Source organism: Salvelinus sp. IW2-2015, linkage group LG17 (assembly GCF_002910315.2).
Source record: "Salvelinus sp. IW2-2015 linkage group LG17, ASM291031v2, whole genome shotgun sequence".
NCBI lineage: Eukaryota > Metazoa > Chordata > Actinopteri > Salmoniformes > Salmonidae > Salvelinus > Salvelinus sp. IW2-2015.
The window spans coordinates 13779558-13802059 of NC_036857.1; the positions used below are offsets into that span (position 1 = coordinate 13779558).

The window sequence follows — 22502 nt, forward strand, 5'->3', positions numbered from 1 at the left end:
TATCCAGAGGCCAAACCAATTACGTTAATGCAACATTGCTCTGGCCATGCAACATTTATTTGACGGTTAAGTGCACTAATGTTCATATGCTAATATATATGTATCTCGTTAATGCACGTATAGGTCTACCGGAACGCGTGCATTTTAAAATGTATATGTAGTGATGGGAAGTTCGGGTCTTTTCGACTCGTTCAATTCAAAAGTAACGAATCTATCTTCTATCTAAGTTCGTTTCATTTGAGTCAGTAATTCTCCGAAGCACGCAGGACCAACTACCGGCCAACGTACTTAACTGAAAACTCGAAAGAGTCATGATTCTACAAGCCTCTCGTTCACATGTCGTTCATCATTTATTTTTAAACATTTTTTACATTTTAATATCACCTTTTATTTAAACAGGGAGTCACCATTGAGACTATGGACGGCTAGAAGGTTTACAGCACCCCGCTTTGGCGTCGCTTCACATTTCAAGAACTTTCCATTATATACAAAAAGTGGTGTTTATCCAGATACATTATTTATAATTAAATCTAGGAATATCATGGAATGATATCCAGTGTTAATGTAACCTGGTAAATTGCATTTTCTTCCTCACACTATTTCACTATGATTATCACAAGTGCCACTTTGGCTAGACTGCTTTGCGCGTGATAACATGTAGGCCTATCCGTCCTAATCACGGAGAGGGCGGCTCGCCAGCATACCTACTTTCACAGCAAATAATGTTGGTGTGCGAGCAAGGCGATCGAGCAATTGATATCCAGAGGGCTGCTGCCCTAAACGGCCTGACCCTCGCCTCCTCGCGGCTACTGACTGACTGTTCTCAGCTCGGCTCGGATATCAGGAGAGAGCAAGTGCATAGAGCGCGGGGTTGGCGTTTTTTTTGTCCAATATTATTGTGGTTGGAGCATGAATATTTCAAAATGTGTGGATCCGCTCCAACCGTGGCAGCGGCGACAGGCAGCGCCAGATGAGGAGGAACGACAGATTGGTTTTCCTAACATATCATTTTTGCTGCCACAGCACATCCGACGATGCAACCAAGACTGCCAGACACCGCCTCCCTCCCTCAGCCATTTCCGAAATGTGGGGATTTCATTTATAGGCTGTTATATTCACCAGCAGAATAAATTGTGGAAGTTAAATTGGGAATAAAAGTGATAATTTTCATATAAACGACTTTTTTTCCACTTTTGCAAATACAAGGAAATATTATTTGGTCATATCCACTATAAAATTCATGTTTAACTCAAATAATAAGTGAAGGGTGATGATTTATATCGAAAGAAAAAGCAATGATAGGGGTTAGCTAGGCTACTGTTAATGACTCATGATGTTTAGGCCAGAGGCAGACGTCATGGAGAGGCTCAACTCAGCCAGGTCATCTGGTCCATTAAAACATATCTGGTACATAACATAACTGGTACAATATACATTAACTGGTACTACATAACTAATGTACATAACATAAAACTGGACATAAACATAACTGGTACATAACATAACTGGTACATAACATAACTGGTACAATGTAAAACATAACTGGTACATAACATAACTGGTACATAACATAACTGGTACATTAAACATAACTGGTACATAACATAACTGGTACATAAACATAACTGTACATTAAACATAACTGTACATAACATTAACTGGTACTAACATAACTGGTACATAACATAACATAACTGGTACATAACATAACTGGTACAGTTAAAAACATAACTGGTACATAACATAACTGGTACAATAACATAACTGGTACATAACATAACTGGTACATAAAACATAACTGTACTTAACATAACTGCGTACCTTTCGTGACCAATCTACATTGCTGCTAGCTGTTAGTAATGTTTTATCTAGTGATCGATAAACTCACAAACACTTGGATTGCTTTCGCTGTAAAGCWTATTTTCAAAATCTGACACGATAGGTGGATTAACAACAAGCTAAACTGTGTTTTGGTATATTGCACTTGTGATTTCATGAAAATAAATATTTTTAGTAATTCTTTTTGAATTTGGCGCTCTGCAATTCAGCGGTTGTTTACGAAAATGATCCCGTTAAAGGGATCCGTGYGCCAAGAGGTTTTAACAGGTCTTGTGTGGACTCAAATGGTCCGAGTGATGCAGCAGGCCTATTTGGACTGCCGTTGTCCGCTGTAATGAGGTCGATCACAGCGTTACTAAATATTACCCAACATTTCTAGTCATTTCTCGTCGGAAAGATATCCATGTTGTGGACTGCTCAGACGTACACTTCTTTGTTTAAAGTGTTCAACAGTGCTTCGTTTTTTGAGAGTTCTGCCCCTGAACAAGGCAGTTAAACCACTGTTCMCCARTGGGCCGCCATTGTAAATAAGAATTTGTTCTTAACTGACTTGCCTAGTTAAATAAAGGTTAAATAAAAAAAGATTWTWTTTWWTTTTATGTAGGCTACTTTCAGCATAGTCGACATGGGCGCAGTCCATGGTGCTGTAGTGCTGAAATGTCCATAGCCTGTTCGTGCGCCCATCTATCCCATCACATTTTTGTCTTATTTTATTACTTTTGTGGGTCTGGTGGGCCCAGAACATTTGGGGGGTTTTTAAGTCTTTGTCAATGCAAATGCTCAGATATTTGTAGGCGGGAACATGATCAATGGGAGAACCATCGAAATAATAAATATGTAGTTCATTGCATTCATTTTTGCACCAGGTGATCAATTAACCTATCAGTTCTAAACATGTATATTGCTTCTCTATGCTGCCTGTAGCATGATCTTTTTTTATGCGCGCATATAGGCCTATGAAGGACAGCTGTTGGTCGGAGAACGTCTCCAGAGTCGCGGAGCAGYATATTAATCCTGCTGTAGAATTCATTGCSGCCAGCCAGCAGGTCAAACGAGCGAGTCACTCAGAAAAGATTCAAAAAKAACGAATCGTTCGCAAACTGTACATCACTAATTTATAGACACCCTTTTCAWACTGTTGTGTCCCAATTTAACTGGGTGGCTCCCCTCCACGCAACCGTGGATCCATAAGCGCATCCTCACTGGGAGTCCCCTATCTATCTACCGCGAGCCGCAATGCAAGACCCTGCTTTCAACGGTGTGAGTTACCATGGGAACTGCGAAAGTGGGAGTACTTTTAGCCTGTGGTGGATTATACCCCGCCGAGGGGTCGAGTGTGCAGGGAGGGAGGGGCACTGTGGAGGCGTTCTTCACTMATTTTGCCTGCCAGTCACATACTCCTTAGCCCAATTGCATGCCCCCGGCCCCGCTCTCCTTGTCTGACCAAGCCCGGTGCCACAGAGTCCCCAGACCMTTTCCCCCTCCCTGAAATCCTGAGCGGCAGCACGGTTTACATCTGGCCTCGACTGGAAATTATGCGGCAGTATATATTCACGAGAGGTGTGAGGGAACGCACATAGATTGACGTATAGGCTAATCGTGTCATTTGCCAATGCCAACCAATCGCCTGTTGTCTTCGACATCGATCATTTATGGGAAAGGGAGAAGGCCAGGGCCCTGGCCGTCCTGCCACTTAGACAGGTCGACACAGAGGGTCGCTATCCGGGAAGACCCACTACATCCCTCCTCTCTCTGATGGCATATGGCAGCAGCTGCGTGGCGCGTGTGGGGTGATTGTGTGAATCGTGCAACAGCTTATATAGGGCCTATGGGTTGCGCGTGAATAATACAGCAATAAGCCTCTGCAYGCTACGCTGACGTGAATACCAAACAGCCAAGAAAGGTAAAGGGCCCTTAGCTCTCCTTGATCTCACCGTTGATTAGAGACCATTCATTTATTCATTGTTCGGGCTTTGAGTCCTATTGCAACCCGTTTTCCTCTCATGTTTGAAGTGTGTTTTCCTTCTTGTCAACCAAAAGGATGATGATGTCATTAATTATTTGGGGAGATTAGCCCTATGTGATAAGGCCACATATGTTCGTTATCTGGCTGCTAGTTTATTAGATTCAGACAGGGGCCTAGAGCTTGGCCAATTTGATCATGAAATTACTGGCTCTACCATCCTATACACAAACACATCAATCCACCATTCTGGGTTCCATTATAAAACAACACATCAATCCACCATTCCCGGGTTCCATTATAAATCAACACATCAATCCACCATTCTGGGTTCCATTATAAATCAACACATCAATCCACCATTCTGGGTTCCATTATAAATCAACACATCAATCCACCATTCTGGGTTCCATTATAAATCAACACATCAATCCACCMTYCTGGGTTCCATTATAAATCAACACATCAATCCACCATTCTGGGTTCCATTATAAATCAACACATTTTGAAACAACCATGTGGCTAGGTAAAACATTTTAACAAATTGGAAAGGGTTCTCTGTCATATAAACATCTAAAGCAAATATAATTAAAATCTCTTGATATGATAAAGAGAGAGGTTTACTGACACACACGCACACACACTCCCGCCCGCCCGCCCACACACACACACACCCACACACACACAGTTTTATTCAGGTCACAGAGTTTTGTTTATAAAACAAGTGATGAGAGAGACTGTGTGGATGGATGAAGGGAAAGTGACACAGAGAAAGAGAAGTACATTTTCAGCGTGGGCAAACAACAGTAAACACATTTTTTAAAGGATGCTCTGGGTGAGTGTGTGCCTTAAGTATATTGTATGCTTGTCAGAAAAATTGTGCATGTGTATTTGTGTGTGTGTTTGTAGTTTTTTAGGCCAGCTGTGTGTTGTCTCTTATCAGCCAGTGACCCAAATCACTGAATAAAGAGAAAGGGAGAGAGAGAGAGAGAGGTGGGGGTGAAGAGCGGGAGAGAGAGTAAGTTGGCATTTAAAAAGGAGAATGATGAAAAATTATGCAGCACAGATATAAATATCATACCTTGGTATTCCCTAGCATTCCCTGAACAATGCTTTTACCATTGCTCTCTCACTACACGAACACAACCCCCCCAAGCCTATTCCCATAGAACGTATCAAACTGCCATGGCACTGATTATGGAAATGTTCTGAAGAATGTGAACATTCAGATAGAACACAGATGTAAAAATGGCTAGAATGAAATATTTTACCATGAGGAAATATTCAGAACATAAATCCCTATTGCCATATTACCAATGACAGACAAAAGTGAACCCTCGAAATACAATGTCTAAACACAGAATCACATAGTCACTGCAATAAATATAGATTGAGATCTAGATCAGTAGGCTACATGATGAGGTCATGAGATTCTAGAGCAATATTTGCCAGGTCTAAGAGCTAGCAGAGCCACAGCGCTATCAGACTGGATCTATCCAAGCTGGATTCATATCAGATGAGATTAGGCTGGATGGAGGATCCCTATCACACTACTGTGGTCTGGGTTGCATCAGACTGGCTCCTGGTGGCCGYAGGCCCAGGTCGCACTGGAATCTGGATCCATTTCAGATGGGAACCCTACCAATACAAATTGCATCAGCAGCAGCAGCTGAATGGCTGGATCTCTATCACTGGGTATTGTAGGTATCACTATCAGCAGAGATCAGTAGGACTTTATGAAAGTTCATCAGCATTAGCTAAAGAAGTGTATTATCCGTATAAGCAGAGCTACTAAACTAGGGTCCTGGAGGGCTTGAACCCAGCAGGGGGCCTCCCAGCCCCGGCCTCATGCTGACTCTAGATCATTATTGCTGGATGTGCAGTTACTTTGATATAGGAGCTTCTCAACCATTTGGCTGGTTAAGAGGATATTGGATTAAATTAAAGTGCTGGGAGAGGGTCAATATCCATGCTGGTACCTCTTCCCCTTTGACATCAGTTGAACAGTGATGTGATCTGATCAGCTAGTAAACATGTGAATGTTTGAATGTAGACTTAAGATTGCACACACATAGCATGCCTACATAAACGTCTGAGAAAACAGAATCAGGAAATAAATGATTAAAAGCAGTTAAAGCAGCAGTCAGCAGGAGAAACAATAGCAAGGCTTTCTCCCCGCTCCTGTTTCCTTAAAAAGCTGAGGGATGGGGCTGAAGAAATGTAACCACTCTCAAATTCATAGACAGAGCTGTGGATGCAAGGACTGACCATCCATCACAGGCAGCTTGTGGTACCAAAATTGGGGAGGATGGCTCATTGTAATAGCTAGAATGGAATGGTATCAAACATCTGGTTTCCATGAGTTTGATACCATTCCATTCACTCCATCCCAGCCATTATGAGCCGTCCTCCTCTCAACTGCCTCATCTCCTGAGCCATCCATATCAATTATAGTTTTAACCATGTTTTAAGGCTATATAGTGTTAATATACATTTACTTTGTTTACAAATATTGGAGTAAAATAACCWTATATTTTGGGTTCTAATGGGGTACAACAGTTAAACTCAGCTCATGAGGCAATTTCGTTATATTCTACAAGAATCTATGGTTGCACACCATTCATTTATACATCTAAAAATGGATGCAGTAACTGCTGATTGTCCCTTTAAATAATCACAATGCACTCATTCAGTGAATCATTAAAACAATGGATGGTTGGTCTCATTTGCTCACAATTAGGTATCCAGTATACAGAAATTCTAATTCAACCAGTTCCCTAATTTGTATTCATCCAGGGTAGAGTGAGGAGGAGAGAAAGGAAAGTGAGCCACAGAATGAGAGAGGGAGAGAGAGGCAGAGAGGGCTGGATGACAGCTGTTGCATGAGGAGTTTATCTGATTAAAGCTGTCCATCTCCGGGCCCCTGCCCCTGCCATCAACCAACAACTACAACCCAACCCCCACAAATTCATGTTCTCCTCTCACCACACTCTGCACATTCAAAGACACTAAGGGACTCGCTCAACAGGAGCCACATTCTCTTGGAAATAAGCAAGCCTGATGTGCAAAATTGCCCCTGTGTTATAAAGACACAATTTATCTTTCGGATAGAATCCCTATCGGTCTCTTCGTCACAGTCACCACTGTCAAAGTGGCTCTGTGACTCACATTAAGAAGCACATTAAGTAGAAAATATCCTGGATGTTCTAACTGATATCAGTCACTGTGTTTTTGTGTTACACATCATTTATGTTATCTCTCTGCTCCTCAGTCTCGCTGTTAGCCTCCCTCCACCCCCAATCTCTCATCCTGTCGTTTCCTGGCTTGGTAGGGTATACCGAGCCAGTCAGCCAAAGCACTTATATACACATCAATATCAGTAGCCTAGCCTAGCCTACTCCCTCTTTTTCTCCTCCACACCACCCATTTCTCCCTCCCTCCCTCCCTTCTGTGCTCTCTCCTGCACTCTCTCTCTGGCAACCACAAAGAACTCTATTCTCATGGGCATCCCTGACCTCATTCATCTCCCTGTTTTCCTCCTCCTTTAAGACAGTAGATTTGCTCATAGCATTTACTCTGCATGCTCTCCTCCTTTCCCTTTGCATTCATCCCTCCATTTTTGAACTCCTTTCATGTTTGCATCCCCTTTTCTCTCTCTCCTCCCTCTATTGTCTCTGGCCAACCAAGGCCTGAGGGGAGTGATTGACAAGCAGGCAGGGTAGGCGAAGGGGAGAGACGTGATAGCAGGAGATGAAAAGCAAGGCTGCCTGCTGGTGGACTGTCTGTCAGGTGGTTGAAATATCCATCAGTAGACCTCCACCCTGTGGCTATGTTCATGTACTGCATGACCCCTGCCTAGTCTTGTCAGACTTCTAACGCCAGACTTGCTTAACTCATTGGCTGTGGGGAATGGGAACACACACACGTTTCCAAACTGCAATAACCAGTCCCATATTCCCTGGATTTAAAAAAGCTAAAGTCATAGCATTGCATCATGTTGCACCAGAAATCTAGCCAGTATATGGCAATCTGAGTATGAATTTACTCACAAATATGAAAGAGAATGGTTAATAAACTATGGGAAATCAACTAGGCTTCAGTGCTGTAAACATACTGCCTTTTATTCCCCTGCTAAATGGATAAATAAAACTGCTGTAGTCAGAAACAGCTGATTCCACATAGTTCAGTGTAACACTGAACTTAGTGTCACCCCATACATCTGCTCTGTAAAACCCTGTCTCTCAAGAGGTTTGGTCTGGCGTCAGCAAAYCGTGTCTCCACCTTGCGTCGGGAAGACTGTGGGGGTAAAAGAGCAGAGGTGTGTGTATGGAGATATGAGGTGTATTTATTAGGCACTAAACGGAAGGAAACAGAATTAAACAGGGAGTGAATACCAAAATATGTCCAATCAGAAAGGCTCAATTTCATTTTACATTGCAAARCATTTTACTACAGTGTGTCATAATGAATAGTTCAGTGGGGGCTGGTAGGAGGACCTATAGGAGGGCAGGCTCATTGTAATGTCTGTAATGGTATAAAACCATATGTTTGACTCCATTCCATTCCAGCAATTACAATGAGCCTGTCCTCCTGTAGMTCCTCCCAGCAGCCTCCTCTGGAATATGTTTACCCATGGTGGTGTTGGGAGGCCAGACAGCTGAAGCCTGTGGAGAGCTCCAACGCCAGCTGTTCCATCTCATTATGGGGGGGGGGGGTCAAAAGGAAACCAGGGGGGAGGGGAAAATAATCACTACATCTTTCATACAGAGAGCATAGAGCTTGGTGTGGCAGGACCAGCTAATGAGGAGAGAGCTCTTACATCCCCCAATTAATTCTCAATAGTCGCCAACGTGGGGAAGATTCTAATTAGGTGGCCCCGTCACCCATTTTAATTGCCTAGGGTGAACTTGAGCATCCATGTACCTTTCTTTTATTAGCGCTATGATTGGGTAAATTATCTGATATTGCCTACAAATGAATTATTCTCATAACCAATTATTTCCGTAATCCCCAGGCATTATCCAACCATCTATTGATTTTTCCCTGTAACTTGTCACACTTAAAGCTGGAATACTTAGCTGCTAAATACATTTTTGGACTTATAAATGAATTATATATACCAATTGATTCTTGAAGAATATATATATACGCCTCATGAGTTTAGTTCAACTGTCGTACCTCGATCAAAACCCAAAATATAAGCTTGTTTTACACCAATGTTTGTAAACAATATATACTGAACAAAAATATAAATGCAACATTTTCTAAGATTTTACTTAGTTACAGTTCATATAAGGAAATCAGTCAATTGAAATAAATAATTTAGGCCCAAATCTATGGATTTTACATGACTGGGCAGGGGTGCAGCCATGGGTGGGCATTGGAGGGCACAGGCCCACCCAATCAGAATGAGTTTTCCTCCACTAAAGGGCTTTATTAAAGACAGAAATACTCAACACCCCTCCCCCTCAGATGATTCCGCAGGTGAATAAACCGGATGTGGTGGTCCTGAGCTGGCGTGGTTACACGTGATCTGCGGTTGTGAGGCCGGACCTCTGGCAACAGCTCTGGTGGACATTCCTGCAGTCGCATGCCAATTGCACACTCCCTCAACATGAGACATCTGTGGCATTGTGTTGTGTGACAAAACTGCTCATTTTACAAGTGACCTTTTATTGTCCCCAGCACAAGGTGTACTTGTGTAATGATCATAATGTTTAATCAGCTTCTTGAGATGCCACACCTGGCAGGTGGATGGATTATCTTGGCAAAGGAGAAATGCTCACTAACAGGGATGTAAACAAATTTGTGCACGTTTGAGAGAAATAAGCATTTTGTGCATATGGAACATTTCTGRGATTTTTTATTTCAGTTCATGAAACATGGGACTAACACTTTACATGTTGCATTTATATTTTTGTTCAGYGTAAACAAACACTGTATAGCCTCAAAACATGGTTAAAACTATAATTTTGATATCATGGATGGCCAGTCCATGCATCCATAGCTCTGTCTATGAATTTGAGGGTGGTTAATCTTCTTCAGGCACATCCTTCAGCTTTTACCAAATCAAAGTCAGGGTGACCGCTTTGTTATTGGTTCAATTAAGGATTCTAGCGTAAAATGACAAATAGTGGAACACAGTGCTGCAATATGACACCTACAAATCTTCACACACAGCAGCAGGGTCACCGAGGTCAACACTCATTTATTGATCAAATCAGTGAAGGTGAAAAATATATTGATCTGATGCACTGTTGACAAAAACTTTGTGGATGAGAGTTAGAGAGAGCGAAAAATAGTCTGACCCAAGATTCACGTACACCACCAACACACAAAACGTACACGATAATAAATGTCCAAGATATGGCACAGAGCGACAATGGAGAAGTGGGGTCTGGCGCAGTGCAGTATAGTATGTACTATGGCACAGGAGAAGTACTGCAGTGGTGGTGGTGGAGGGTTAGTCCATGGCACATATACAATGCAGTCGGGAAGTATTCAGACACACACACACACACACACACACAATACCCCATAATGACAAAGCAAAAACAGGTTTGTAGAAATGTTTGCAAATTTATTAACAATAAAAAACCGAAATACCAGAAAATGCTGCATTGAAGGTCCCCAAGAACACAGTGTTCTCAATCATTCTTAAATGGAAGAAGTTTGGAACCACCAAGACTCTTTCTAGAGCTGGCCGCATAGCCAAACTGAGCAATCGGGGGAGAAGGGCCTTAATGGCCTTGGTCAGGGACCAAGAACCCAATGGTCACTGACAGAGCTCCAGAGTTCCTCTGTGTAGATGGGAGAACCTTCCAGAAGGACAATCATCATCTCCGCAGCACTCCACCAATCAGGCCTTTATGGTAGAGTGGCCAGACGGAAGCCACTCCTCAGTAAAAGGCACGTCAGTCCGCTTGGAGTTTGCCAAAAGGCACCTAAAAGAAAAGACTAAAGCTATGAGAAACTCAATTCTCTGGTCTGATGAAACCAAGATTGAACTSTTTGGCCTGAACGCCAAGTGTCACTTCCGGAGGAAACCTGGCACCATCCCTACGGTGAAGCATTGTGGCAGCATCATGTGGGGATGTTTTTCAGCGGCAGGGACTGGGAGACTAGTCGGGATCGAAGGAAAGATTAACAGAGCAAAGTACGGAGATCCTTGATGAAAACCTGCTCCAGAGTGCTCAGGACCTCAGACTGGGGTGAAGGTTCACCCTTCAACAGGACAACGACCCTAAGCACATAGGCAAGGCAACACAGGAATGGCTTCGGGACAAGACTCTGAATGTCCTTGAGTGGCCTCGACTCGAACCCGATCGAACATCTCTGGAAAGACCTGAAAATAGCTGTGTAGCGACGCTCCCCATCCAATCTGACAGAGCTTGAGAGGATCTGCAGAGAAATACGAGAAACTCCCCAAATAAAGGTGTGCCAAGCTTGCAGCGTCATACTCAAGATGACTTAAAGACAGATTAAAGATGGCGCCGAAGAACATGGCTGATGTTTTACATTTTCTCAACCAGTTGTGCATTTTATTTATTTTTTACTTATTGTGTACATAATGTTGCTGCTACCGCCTCTTATGACCGAAAATAACTTCTGGACATCAGAAAAGGGATTACTCACCACGTACTGGAAGAAACTTTTTCCTTCATCAAGTCTGACGAGAGGGATATCCTGCTCTCACTGAAACAGGCCCAGATCCACGCCTTTTGCGTGAAGAAAATACGCCGGAAAAGGGGACGCAGATTGGGGATCCTTCTGAGAAGTCAGAGGCGAGCGAGTAAACTCCCAATGCCTTCCATTATCCTTGCTAACGTGCAATCGTTAGAAAATAAAATTGATGACCTATTATTAAGATTATCCTACCAATGGGACATTAAAAACGGTAACATCCTATGTTTCACCGAGACGTGACTGAACGAAGAAACAGACAATATAGAGCTGGCGGGATTTTCCATGCACCGGCAGAACAGAGACGCTACCTCTGGTAAGACGAGAGGTGGGGGTGTGTGTCTTTTTGTCAGTAACAGCTGGTGCGGGATGTCTAATATTAAAGAAGTCTCAAGGTAATGCTCGCCTGAGGTAAAGTACCTTATGATAAATTGTTGACCACATTATCTACCAAGAGAGTTCTCATCTGTATTATTCGTAGCTGTCTATTTACCAYCACAAAGCGAAGCTGGCACTAAGACTGCTCTCAAMCAACTCTATAAGGCCATAAGCAAAGAAGAAAATGCTCATCCAGAAGCGGCGCTCCTAGTGGCCGGGGACTTTAATGCAGGCAAACTTAAATCAGTTTAACCAAATTTTTTACAAGCATGTCACATGCGCAACCAGGGAAAAAAAATCCAAGACCACCTTTACTCCACACAGAGATGCATTCAAAGCTCTCCCCCGCCCTCCATTTGTCAAATCTGACCACAATTCTATCCTCCTGATTCCTGCTTACCAGCAAAAACTAAAGCAGGAAGTACCAGTGACTCACTCAATACGGAACTGGTTAGATGACGCGGATGCTACACTACAGGACTGTTTTGCTAGCAGACTGGAATATGTTCCGGGATTCAGCCAATGGAATTGAGGAATACACCACCTCAGTCATTAGCTTCATCAATAAGTGCATCAACGACGTCGTCCCTACAGTGACTGTACGTACATATCCCAACCAGAAGCCATGGATTACAGGCAACATCCGGATTGAGCTAAAGGCTAGAGCTGCCACTTTTAAGGAGCGGGAGACAAATCCGTACGCTTCTAAGAAATCCCGCTATGCCCTTAGACGAACCATCAAATAAGCAAAGTGTCAATACAGGATTAAGATTGAATCCTACTACACCAGCTCTGACGCTCGTTGGATGTGGCAGGGCTTGAAAACTATTACGGACTACAAAGGGAAACCCAGACGCGAGCTTCCCAGTGACGTGAGCCTACCAGACGAGCTAAATGCCTTTTATGCTCGCGTCGAGGCAAGCAACACTGAAGCATGCACGAGAACACCAGCTGTTCTGGATGACTGTGATAACGCTCTCGGTAGCCGATGTGAACAAAACCTTTAAAACAGGTCAACATTCACAAAGCCGCTGGGCCAGACGGATTACCAGGACGTGTACTCAAAGCATGCGCGGACCAACTGTCAGGTGTCTTCACTGATATTTTCAACCTCTCCCTGACAGAGTCTGTAATAGCTACATGTTTCAAGCAGACCACCATAGTCCCTGTGCCCAAGGGAGCRAAGGTAACCTGCCTAAATGATTACCGCCCCGTGGCACTCACATCGGTAGCCATGAAGTGCTTTGAAAGGCTGGTCATGGCTCACATCAACAGCATCATCCCGGATACTCTAGACCCACTCCAATTCGCATACCACCCCAACAGATCCACAGGTGACGCAACCTCAATCGCACTCCACACTGCACTTTCTCACYTGGACAAAAGGAACACCTATGTGAGAATGCTGTTCATCGACTACAGCTCAGCGCTCAACACCATAGTGCCCACAAAGCTCATCACTAAGCTAAGGCCTCTGGGACTAAACACCTCCCTCTGCAACTGGATCCTGGACTTTCTGACGGGCCGCCCCCAGGTGGTAAGAGTAGGCAACAATACGTCTGCCACGCTGATCCTTAACACTGGGGCCCCTCAGGGGTGTGTACTTAGTCCCCTCCTGTATTTCCTGTTCACCCAAGACCGCGTGGCCAAACACGACTCCAACACCATCATTAAGTTTGCTGATGACACAACAGTGGTAGGCCTGATCACCGACAGCGATGAGACGGCCTATAGGGAGGTGGTCAGAACTGGCAGGTGGTGCCAGGACAACAACCTCTCTCTCAATGTGAGCAAGACAAAGGAGCTGATCGTGGACTACAGGAAAAGGCGGGCCGAACAGGCCCCCATTAACATCGACGGGGCTGTAGTGGAGAGAGTCAAGTTCATTGGTGTCCACATCATCAACGAACTATCATGGTCCAAACATCCCAAGACAGTCGTGAAGAGGGCACGGCAAAACCTTTCCCCCCCCCCTCAGGAGACTGAAAAGATTTGGCATGGGCCCCCAGATCCTCAAAAGGTTCTACAGCTGCACCATCGAGAGCATCCTGACCGGTTGCATCACCGCCTGGTATGGTAACTGCTCAGCATCTGACCGTAAGGCGCTACAGAGGGTRGTGCGAACGGCCCAGTACATCACTGGGGCCAAGCTTCCTGCCATCCAGGACCTATATAAATAGGCGTGTCAGAGGAAAGCCGATAAATTGTCAGAGACTCCAGTCACCCAAATTATAGACTGTTTTCTCTGCTTCCGCACGGCAAGCGGTACCGGAGCGCAAAGTCTAGCACCAAAAGGCTCCTTAACAGCTTCTACCTCCAAGCCATTAGACTGCTAAACAATTCATAAAAATCGCCACTGGACAATTTACATTGACCCCCCCCTGCTGCTACTCGCTGTTTGTTTGTTACCTATGCATAGTCACTTCGCCCCCACCTACATGTACAGATTACCTCAACTAGCCTGTATCCCGACTCGGCACCGGTGCTCCCTGTAAATAGCCTCGTTATTGTTATTCTTATTGTGTTACTTTTTATTATTACTTTAAATTTTAGCCTACTTGGTAAATATTTTCTTCTTCTTGAACTGCACTGTTGGTTAAGGGCTTGTAAGTAAGCATTTCATGGTAAAGTCTACACTTGTTGTATTCAGCGCATGTGGCAAATAAAGTTAGATTTTTGATTTGATTTGAGGCTGTAATCACTGTCAAAGGTGCTTCAACAAAACACTAAGTAAAGGGTCTGAACACTTATGTAAATGTCCTATTTTCATATATTTTTTTTAATACATTTGCCAAACACTCTAAAAACCTGTTTTTGCTTTGTCATTATGGGGTATTGTGTGTCGATTGATGAGGGGGAAAAAAAACAAATGTAATCAATTTTAGAATAAGGTTGTAACGTAACAAAATGTGGAAAAAGTCAAGGGGTCTGAAAAATTTCCAAATGCACTGTATGTGTGTGTGTGAGATATATATATATACACACACACACACACATCATACTGAGACAGTCAGTTCAAGTAGAAGGAGGGGGGAAGGTAGGGGAGCGTAAATGGCTCATGGCCAGGAGCAATATCTAGTGATGAGGGCGGGGGCAGTGCTTACAGTGTACATGCAGAGTCTGTGTAAATACCAATGGCTCTGGGGCAGTGTTTGTTAGTGGAAAATCATCTATGGTATTGTATAAGGGAAGACTGAAGATGACCATTGGTTCAAAGGCAGTGAGTGTCTATGGTAGAGGCTGTATCTGTGGTACATCAGAGATACTGGTGATAAGACTGGGGAGACAAATACTTCACTGTAGGGTGAATCATTTATACACCTTCTTTTATCAGCAATAAATAGAGTGGGTGTAAGTATATGGGGGCGTAACAGATCTTCAATTTGGAGAAAATAAAAGCCTATTGCTAACTACAGTATTACCTTTGGGCAGTAAAAGTGGCATTTCTATGTCTATTTCATCTATGTCTGTTAATGGGCCTTATATTTGGGCAGTTCATGRGGCTATAGTTGGGGAATTTGGGTCAGTTCTTGGGGCTATAATTCTGGCTTTCGTTGGGGTATTTGGGGCTATAGCTGTGGAATGGGAGGAAGGTGAAGAGTGTCTAGTGCGCTATGGTAGAGCTCTCTTAGTGCTCTCAACAACTGCAGCCGACAAAACATCTGATTGAAGAGGTGAGGCAACGGCTCCTGTAGAGGGGGAAAGAGGGGATATAGTGAGAGACAGTTTGAAAAAGAGGGGGTAGGGGTTTTGTATGGACTGAACTTGGTGTGAACTAATCAGTTTAAATCAAAAATCATCTGTGCTGTCTATCAGTACACCATGTTTTCAGGCCTGGTATGGTCGGTCATAGGCCATTAACACAATGTGCMAAACATCGAGGGGCATCACACATGCAAACAGATATGTAATTCTGCATACTGCGAGACCACATGCTGTAATTAAACCTAACCTAAATTAACTACCCCAACCCTCAACACAGACAGACAATCATAGCGGAAAAATTAGGGAGTGCTCACCCCAAGGACGTGGACTCTGTTGTAATAGGAGCTAAAATCCTTACTGAGGGACACCAGGAACTTGCAGATCTGGGAGACACATTGCACACACATTAAACATACATTATATGAGCATTCATTTACCTACTGTTCAAGTCAAACTTTTGGACACCTACTTATTCAAGGGTTTTTATTTTTAATGTTCTCGACATTGTAGAATAGTGAAGACATCAAAACTATGAAATAACACATGAAATCACGTAGTAACCGAAAATGGTGTTAAATCAGAATATATTTTATAATTCTTCAAAGTTGCCAACCTTTGCCTTGATGACAGCTTTGCACACTAGGYGTTCTTTCAATCAGTTCCCACATGTGCTGAGCACTTGTTGGCTGCTTTTCCTTCACTCTGCGGTCCAACTCATCCCAAACCATCTCAATTGGGTTAAGGTCGGGTGATTGTGGAGGCCAGGTCATCTGATGCAGCACTCCATCACTCTCCTTGGTCAAATAGCCTACACAGCCTGGAGGTGTGTTGGGTCATTGTCCTGTTGAAAAACAAATGACAGTCCCACTAAGCCCAAACCAGATGGGATGGCGTGTCGCTGCAGCATGCTGTGGTAGCCATGCTGGTTAAGTGTGCCTTGAATTCTAAATAAATCACTGACAGTGTCACCAGCAAAGCACCTCCACACTATCACACCTCCTCCTCCATGCTTCACGGTGGGAACCACACATGCAGAGATAATCTGTTCACCTACTCTGTTTCACAAAGACACGGCAGTAGGAAACAAATCTCAAATTTAGACTCAAACCAAAAGGACAGATTCCCACTGGTCTAATGTCCATTGCTCGTGTTTCTTGGCCCAAGCAAGTCTCTTCTTATTGGTGTCCTTTAGTAGTGGTTTCTCTGCAGCAATTCGACCATGAAGGCCTGATTCACACAGTCTCCTCTAAACAGTTAATGTTGAGATGTATCTGTTACTTGAACTCTGTGAAGCATTTATTTGGGCTGCAATTTCTGAGGCTGGTAACTCTAATGAACTTATCCGCTGCAACGGAGATAACTCTGGGTCTTCCTTTCCTGTGGCGGTCCTCATGAGAGCCAGTTTCATTATAGCACTTGATGGTTTTTGCGACTGCACTTAAAGAAACTTGCAAAGTTCTTGACATTATCCGGATTGACTGACCTTAATGTCTTAAAGTAATGATGGGCTGTCATTTCTCTTTGCTTATTTCAGCTGTTCTTGCAATAATATGGACTTGGTATTTTACCAAATAGGGCCATCTTCTGTATACCACCCCTACCTTGTCACAACACAACTGATTGGCTCAAACGCATTAAGGAAAGAAATTCCACAAATTAACAAGGCACACCTGTTAATTGAAATGCATTCCAGGTGACTACCTCATGAAGCTGGTTGAGAGAATGCCAAGAGTGTGCAAAGCTGTCATCAAGGCAAAGGGTGGCTACTTTGAAGAATCTCAAATATAAAATATATATTTGTTTAACACTTTTTTGGTTACTACATAAATACATGTGTTATTTCATAGTTTTGATGTCTTCACTATTATTCTACAATGTAGAAAACAGTAAAAAGAAAAACCCTGGAATTAGTAGGTGTGTCCAAACTGACAAACTGATTTTTCAAATGCACTTATATATTATTTTAAATCTCACCTGTTCAGTCTTCAGGTTCACTCTGGCCCCTCCATCACACCCCAACGTCTGTCCTGTTTGGTCGAGAAGCTCTGAAAATGGAATGAGGTAATCGAACAGAAGAAGCCACTCCCCCTATGAAACAGGAAAAGACACCATGACTGTGGAGAATAGCAATCTCTGGAGGACCAGAGTACAAATGAAACACAGATATCTAGGCCCATATTCACAAAGCACCTCAGAGTAGAAGTGCTGGGAAGAATCCAGGATCAGGTCCTCCCCCATCCCACAGGTTTGTGGCACCTTAATTGGATAGAACGAGCTTGTGGTAATGACTGGAGCGGAATAAGTGGAATGGTATAAAATACATCAAACACATGGCTTCCATGGTTTCCAGGTGTTTGACRCCATTCCATTCGCTCTGTTCCGGCCATTTTTGTGAGCTGTCCTCCACTCAGCAGCCTCCTGTGCCCCATCCATGTAATGACCTAAAAGGCAAAACTGATCCTTGATCAGCACAGGCTCTGTAATGTGTGCTGTGGAGCAGTCATTTAACCAATGATAGACCTACCWCTTCTTTTAGAGCTGAGAAGTCCAACTGGGAGTCCTCTGGGATTTCAGGGTAAAGTCCTGTAGGATGCAAATAAGGAGGAACTGAACATGCAGCATGAGAAAGACCGAGTACAATGTAGGATGTACATGTTTGCTTGGTGTGGTCTGCACTAGTACGCATATACAATATGGCAGTGTAAAGGCGGCAGGTAGCCTAGCGATACAATTGTGTGGTTCAGATGGCTCAGTTTGTGGTTTGACTACAACATAACACATATGCACTACAGTATGTGGCCTAAGTGTTTGCTGGGTCACTTTGGATAATGGCACGTTCAAAACAACTGAGCTCAAACCATGACGTCAGTGATCTTCAGGTCTGAAAGTTGGAGCTCTAGAAAGAGGCCTGTGTTCCCTAGTTGGATGACCGTTCAAATACATTTTTCTCAGTTGGAGCCAATTTATTTCACAGTTCCCAGTTGTTTTGATTGCACTGAGGTCGGAAGTCTGAGATTTCCCAGTTGTTTCRAATGCGGCATTATCAAGTCAGTCACGTCTGCTAAAGGACATCATATCCATCATCATCATCCAGTTGCCTTGTGTGTCCCCTGTCTCACCTTTCCCCACACCTCGCTCGTAGCTGTCAAATAGGGTGTGCAGCCGAGCACAGTTGTACATGACGAAGACTCCGCCTCTGGGGCCCTTGGTGGACACGCTGCCTTCCCTCTGCACATCCAGAGTGACCTGTGTGTGAAAACAGCCATCAGTCTGCCAGTCAGCTCGGACTCAACACCAGCCAGACACAAACCCCCTGGAGAGCAAGGTAGGCCAGCACGCTACAGAGCTATACAAGTTCATATACAGTATGAAACCTTAGACATAAGGTTCATGAAATCAAAAAACTTACTAAGATCAGATAACATTCATATATTAGCCATTTCTGAGACTCACTTAGATCATTCATTTGATGACACAGTAGTAGCAATACAAGGATATAACATCTATAGATGAGACAGGAATACTTATGCGGAAGGTATCGATATACAGTGGGGAGAACAAGTACACTGCTCCAAAAAATAAAGGGAACACTAAAATAACACATCCTAGATATGAATGAATGAAATATTCTTATTAAATACTTTTTTCTTTACATAGTTGAATGTGCTGACAACAAAATCACACAAAAATTATCAATGGAAATCAAATTTATCAACCCATGGAGGTCTGGCTCGCCCAGAAAACAAAATTTGCAGATAACATGTAAAATTAACGCAACTAACTGGGTGACAAACGAAACTATGATAAGATATTGGTTATTTGGGCCATTTATGTATATTTTTTTTTATCATAGGTACACTGAATACTAGAACTGTGGTGGAGACGAATATAAAACAAAGATGGCCCAAAAGTGAATCGCAATTGAATATAGGATTACACATTGTATGCTTTTTTAAGATTAATTAAAATTCTCTGTCTAGCCCAAAGTTTCGCCAACTTGTGATGACAATAGAGTCAATTGATTGCCCATCGGGCACATACTATACACAACACACGTATTGGGTTTGTATGAGTGCCTGTCTCCTCTCTACAGCACTCTGTGTATGGTACCATTTTAAGAAGCCCTCCTGTTCTCCTACTCATTACCTTTATTAACTGCACCTGTTTGAACTCGTTACCTGTATAAAAGACACCTGTCCACACACTCAATCAAACAGACTCCAACCTCTCCACAAATGGCCAAGACCAGAGAGCTGTGTAAGGACATCAGGGATAAAATTGTTAGACACTGCACAAGGCTGGGATGGGCTACAGGACAATAGGCACGCAGCTTGGTGAGAAGGCAACAACTGTTGGTGCAATTATTAGAAATGGAAGAAGTTCAAGATGACAGTCAATCACCCTCGGTCCTGGGCTCCATGCAAGATCTCATCTCGTGGGGCATCAATGAGGGATCAGGCCAGAACTACACGGCAGGACCTGGTCAATGACCTGAAAGAGAGCTGGACCACAGTCTCAAAGAAAAACCATTAGTAACACACTACACCGTCATGAATTAAAAATCCTGCAGCGCACGCAAGGTCCCCTGCTCAAGCCAGCGCATGTCCAGGCCGTCTGATAGTTTTGCCCAATGACCATCTGGATGATCCAGAGGAGGAATGGAGAAGGTCATGTGGTCTGATGAGACAAAATATAGAGCTTTTGGTCTAAACTCCACTTGCCGTGTTTGGAGGAAGAAGAAGGATGAGTACAACCCCAAGAACACCATCCCAACCGTGAAGCATGGAGTGGAAACATCATTCTTTGGGGATGCTTTTCTGCAAAGGGGACAGGACAACTGCACCGTATTGAGGGGAGGATGGATGGGGCCATGTATCGTGAAGATCTTGGCCATACAACCTCCTTCCGTCAGTAAGAGCATTGAAGATGGGTTGTAGCTGGGTCTTCCAGCATGACAACGACCCGAAACACACAGCCAGGGCATACTAAGGAGTGGCTCCCGTAAGCAAGCATCCTCAAAGGTCCTGGAGTTGGCCTAGCAGTCTCCAAGACCTGAACCCAAAGAAATCTTTGAGGGAGCTGAAAGTCCGTATTGCCCAGCGACAGCCCCGAAACCTGAAGGATCCTGGAGAAGGTCTGTATGGGGAGTGGGCCAAAATCCCTGCTGCAGTGTGGCAAAACTGGTCAAGAGCTACAGGAATGCATACGATCTCTGTAATTGCAAACAAAGGTTCTGTACCAAATAATTAAGTTCTGCTTTTCTGATGTACAAATACTTATGTCATGCCAATAAATGCAAATTAATTACTTAAAATCATACAATGTGATTTTCTGGATTTATTGTTTAGATTCGTCTCTCACAGTTGAAAGTGTACCTATGATAAAAATTACAGACCTCCTACATGCTTTGTAAGTAGGAAAACTGTAAAAATGGGCAGTGTATCTAAATACCAGCTGCTCAAAAAACTAAAGGGAACACTTAAACAACACAATGTAACTCCAAGTCAATCAACTCTTCCTGTGATAATCAAACTGTCCACTTTAGGAACAACACTGATTGACAATAAATTTCACATGCTGTTGTGCAAATGGAATAGAAAACAGGTGGAAGATTATAGGCAATCTAGCCAGACACCCCAATAAATGGAGTGGTTCTGCAGGTGGTGACCACAGAGCACTCTCAGTTCCTATGCTTCTGGCTGATGTTTTTGAAGGCTGAATGTTTTGGTCACTTTTTGAATGCCTGGCGGTGCTTTTCACTCTAGTGGTAGCAAAGAAGACGGAGTCTGACAACCCACATCAAGTGGTCAGGTAAGTGCAGCTCATCCAGGATGGCACATCAATGCGAGCTGTAAGCAAGAAGGTTTGCTGTGTCTGGTCAGCGTAGTGTCAAGAGCATGGAAGGCGCTACCAGGAGACAGGCCAGTACATCAGGAGACATTGGAGGAGGCCGTAGGAGTGGCAACAACCCAGCAGCAGGGAACCGCTACTCGCCTTTGTGCAAGGAGAGCAGAGGAGCACGCCAGAGCCCTGCAAAATGAACCTCCCAGCAGGCCACAAATGTGGGCATGTGTCTGCTCAAACGGTTAAAGGAACAGACTCCATGGGTTGGTATGGACGGGCCGACACCTCCACAGGTGGGGTGTTGTGCCTACAGCCCAACACCGTGCAGGACGTTTTGGCCATTTGCCAGAGAATCACAAGATGTGGGCAAATTCGCCAACTTGGCCTGGTGCTCTTCAAAGATGAAAACAGTGTTCACACTGAGGCACATGTGACAGACGTGACAGAGTCTGGAGACGGCGTGGAGAACGTTCGCCCTGCAACATCCTCCAAGCATGACCGGGTTTGGCGGTGGGTCATCCATTGGTGTGGGGTTGGCATTTCTTGGGGGGCCGCCAGCCCTTCATAGTGCTCGCCAGAGGTAGCACTGACGCATTAGTGTACGCGAGATGAGATCCTCGTCCCCGCTTGTGAGACCAATTGCTGTGGGCGGTTGGCCCTGGTTACTCCTAATGGCAAGACAATGCGTAAGACCCTCATGTGGCTGAGTGTGTCCAGCAGTTTCCTGCAAGAGGAAGGCATTGATGCTATGGACTGGCCCGCCGTTTCCCCAGACCTGGAATTCAATTGAGTACTATCTGGGACATCATGTTCCTCGCTCGCATCCCACGCAACGGCCCCGTTGCACCACAGACGTCCAGGAGTTGGCGAGAATGCTTTAGTCCAGGTCTGGAGGAGATTCCTCAGGAGACCATCCCGCCACCTTCATCAGGAGCATGCCCAGGCGTTGTAGGGGGTCATAACAGGCACGTGGAGGCCACACACACCTACTGAGCGCGCTCATTTTGACCTTGTTTTAAGGACATTATATCAGACGTTGGATCAGGCTGGTAGGTGGTTTCCACTTTAATTTTGGAGTGTGACTCCAAAT

General features: G+C 44.0%; 1 protein-coding gene across 1 annotated transcript in view; it reads right to left on the reverse strand.

The window, feature by feature from the left end:
- Window positions 1-9629: 9629 nt before the first annotated feature.
- The window catches only part of LOC111976887 (DALR anticodon-binding domain-containing protein 3-like), a 45477-nt gene continuing 32604 nt past the window's right edge, over window positions 9630-22502 (reverse strand). Inside the window, exons 9-13 of the mRNA XM_024006035.2 lie at window positions 18688-18814; window positions 18093-18151; window positions 17543-17656; window positions 15883-15951; window positions 9630-15552 (exon numbers count right to left, since the gene is read on the reverse strand). Coding sequence (XP_023861803.1) covers window positions 15433-15552; window positions 15883-15951; window positions 17543-17656; window positions 18093-18151; window positions 18688-18814 — 489 coding nt within the window. The 3' untranslated portion in view covers window positions 9630-15432. The remainder of the gene's footprint in view (window positions 15553-15882; window positions 15952-17542; window positions 17657-18092; window positions 18152-18687; window positions 18815-22502) is intronic.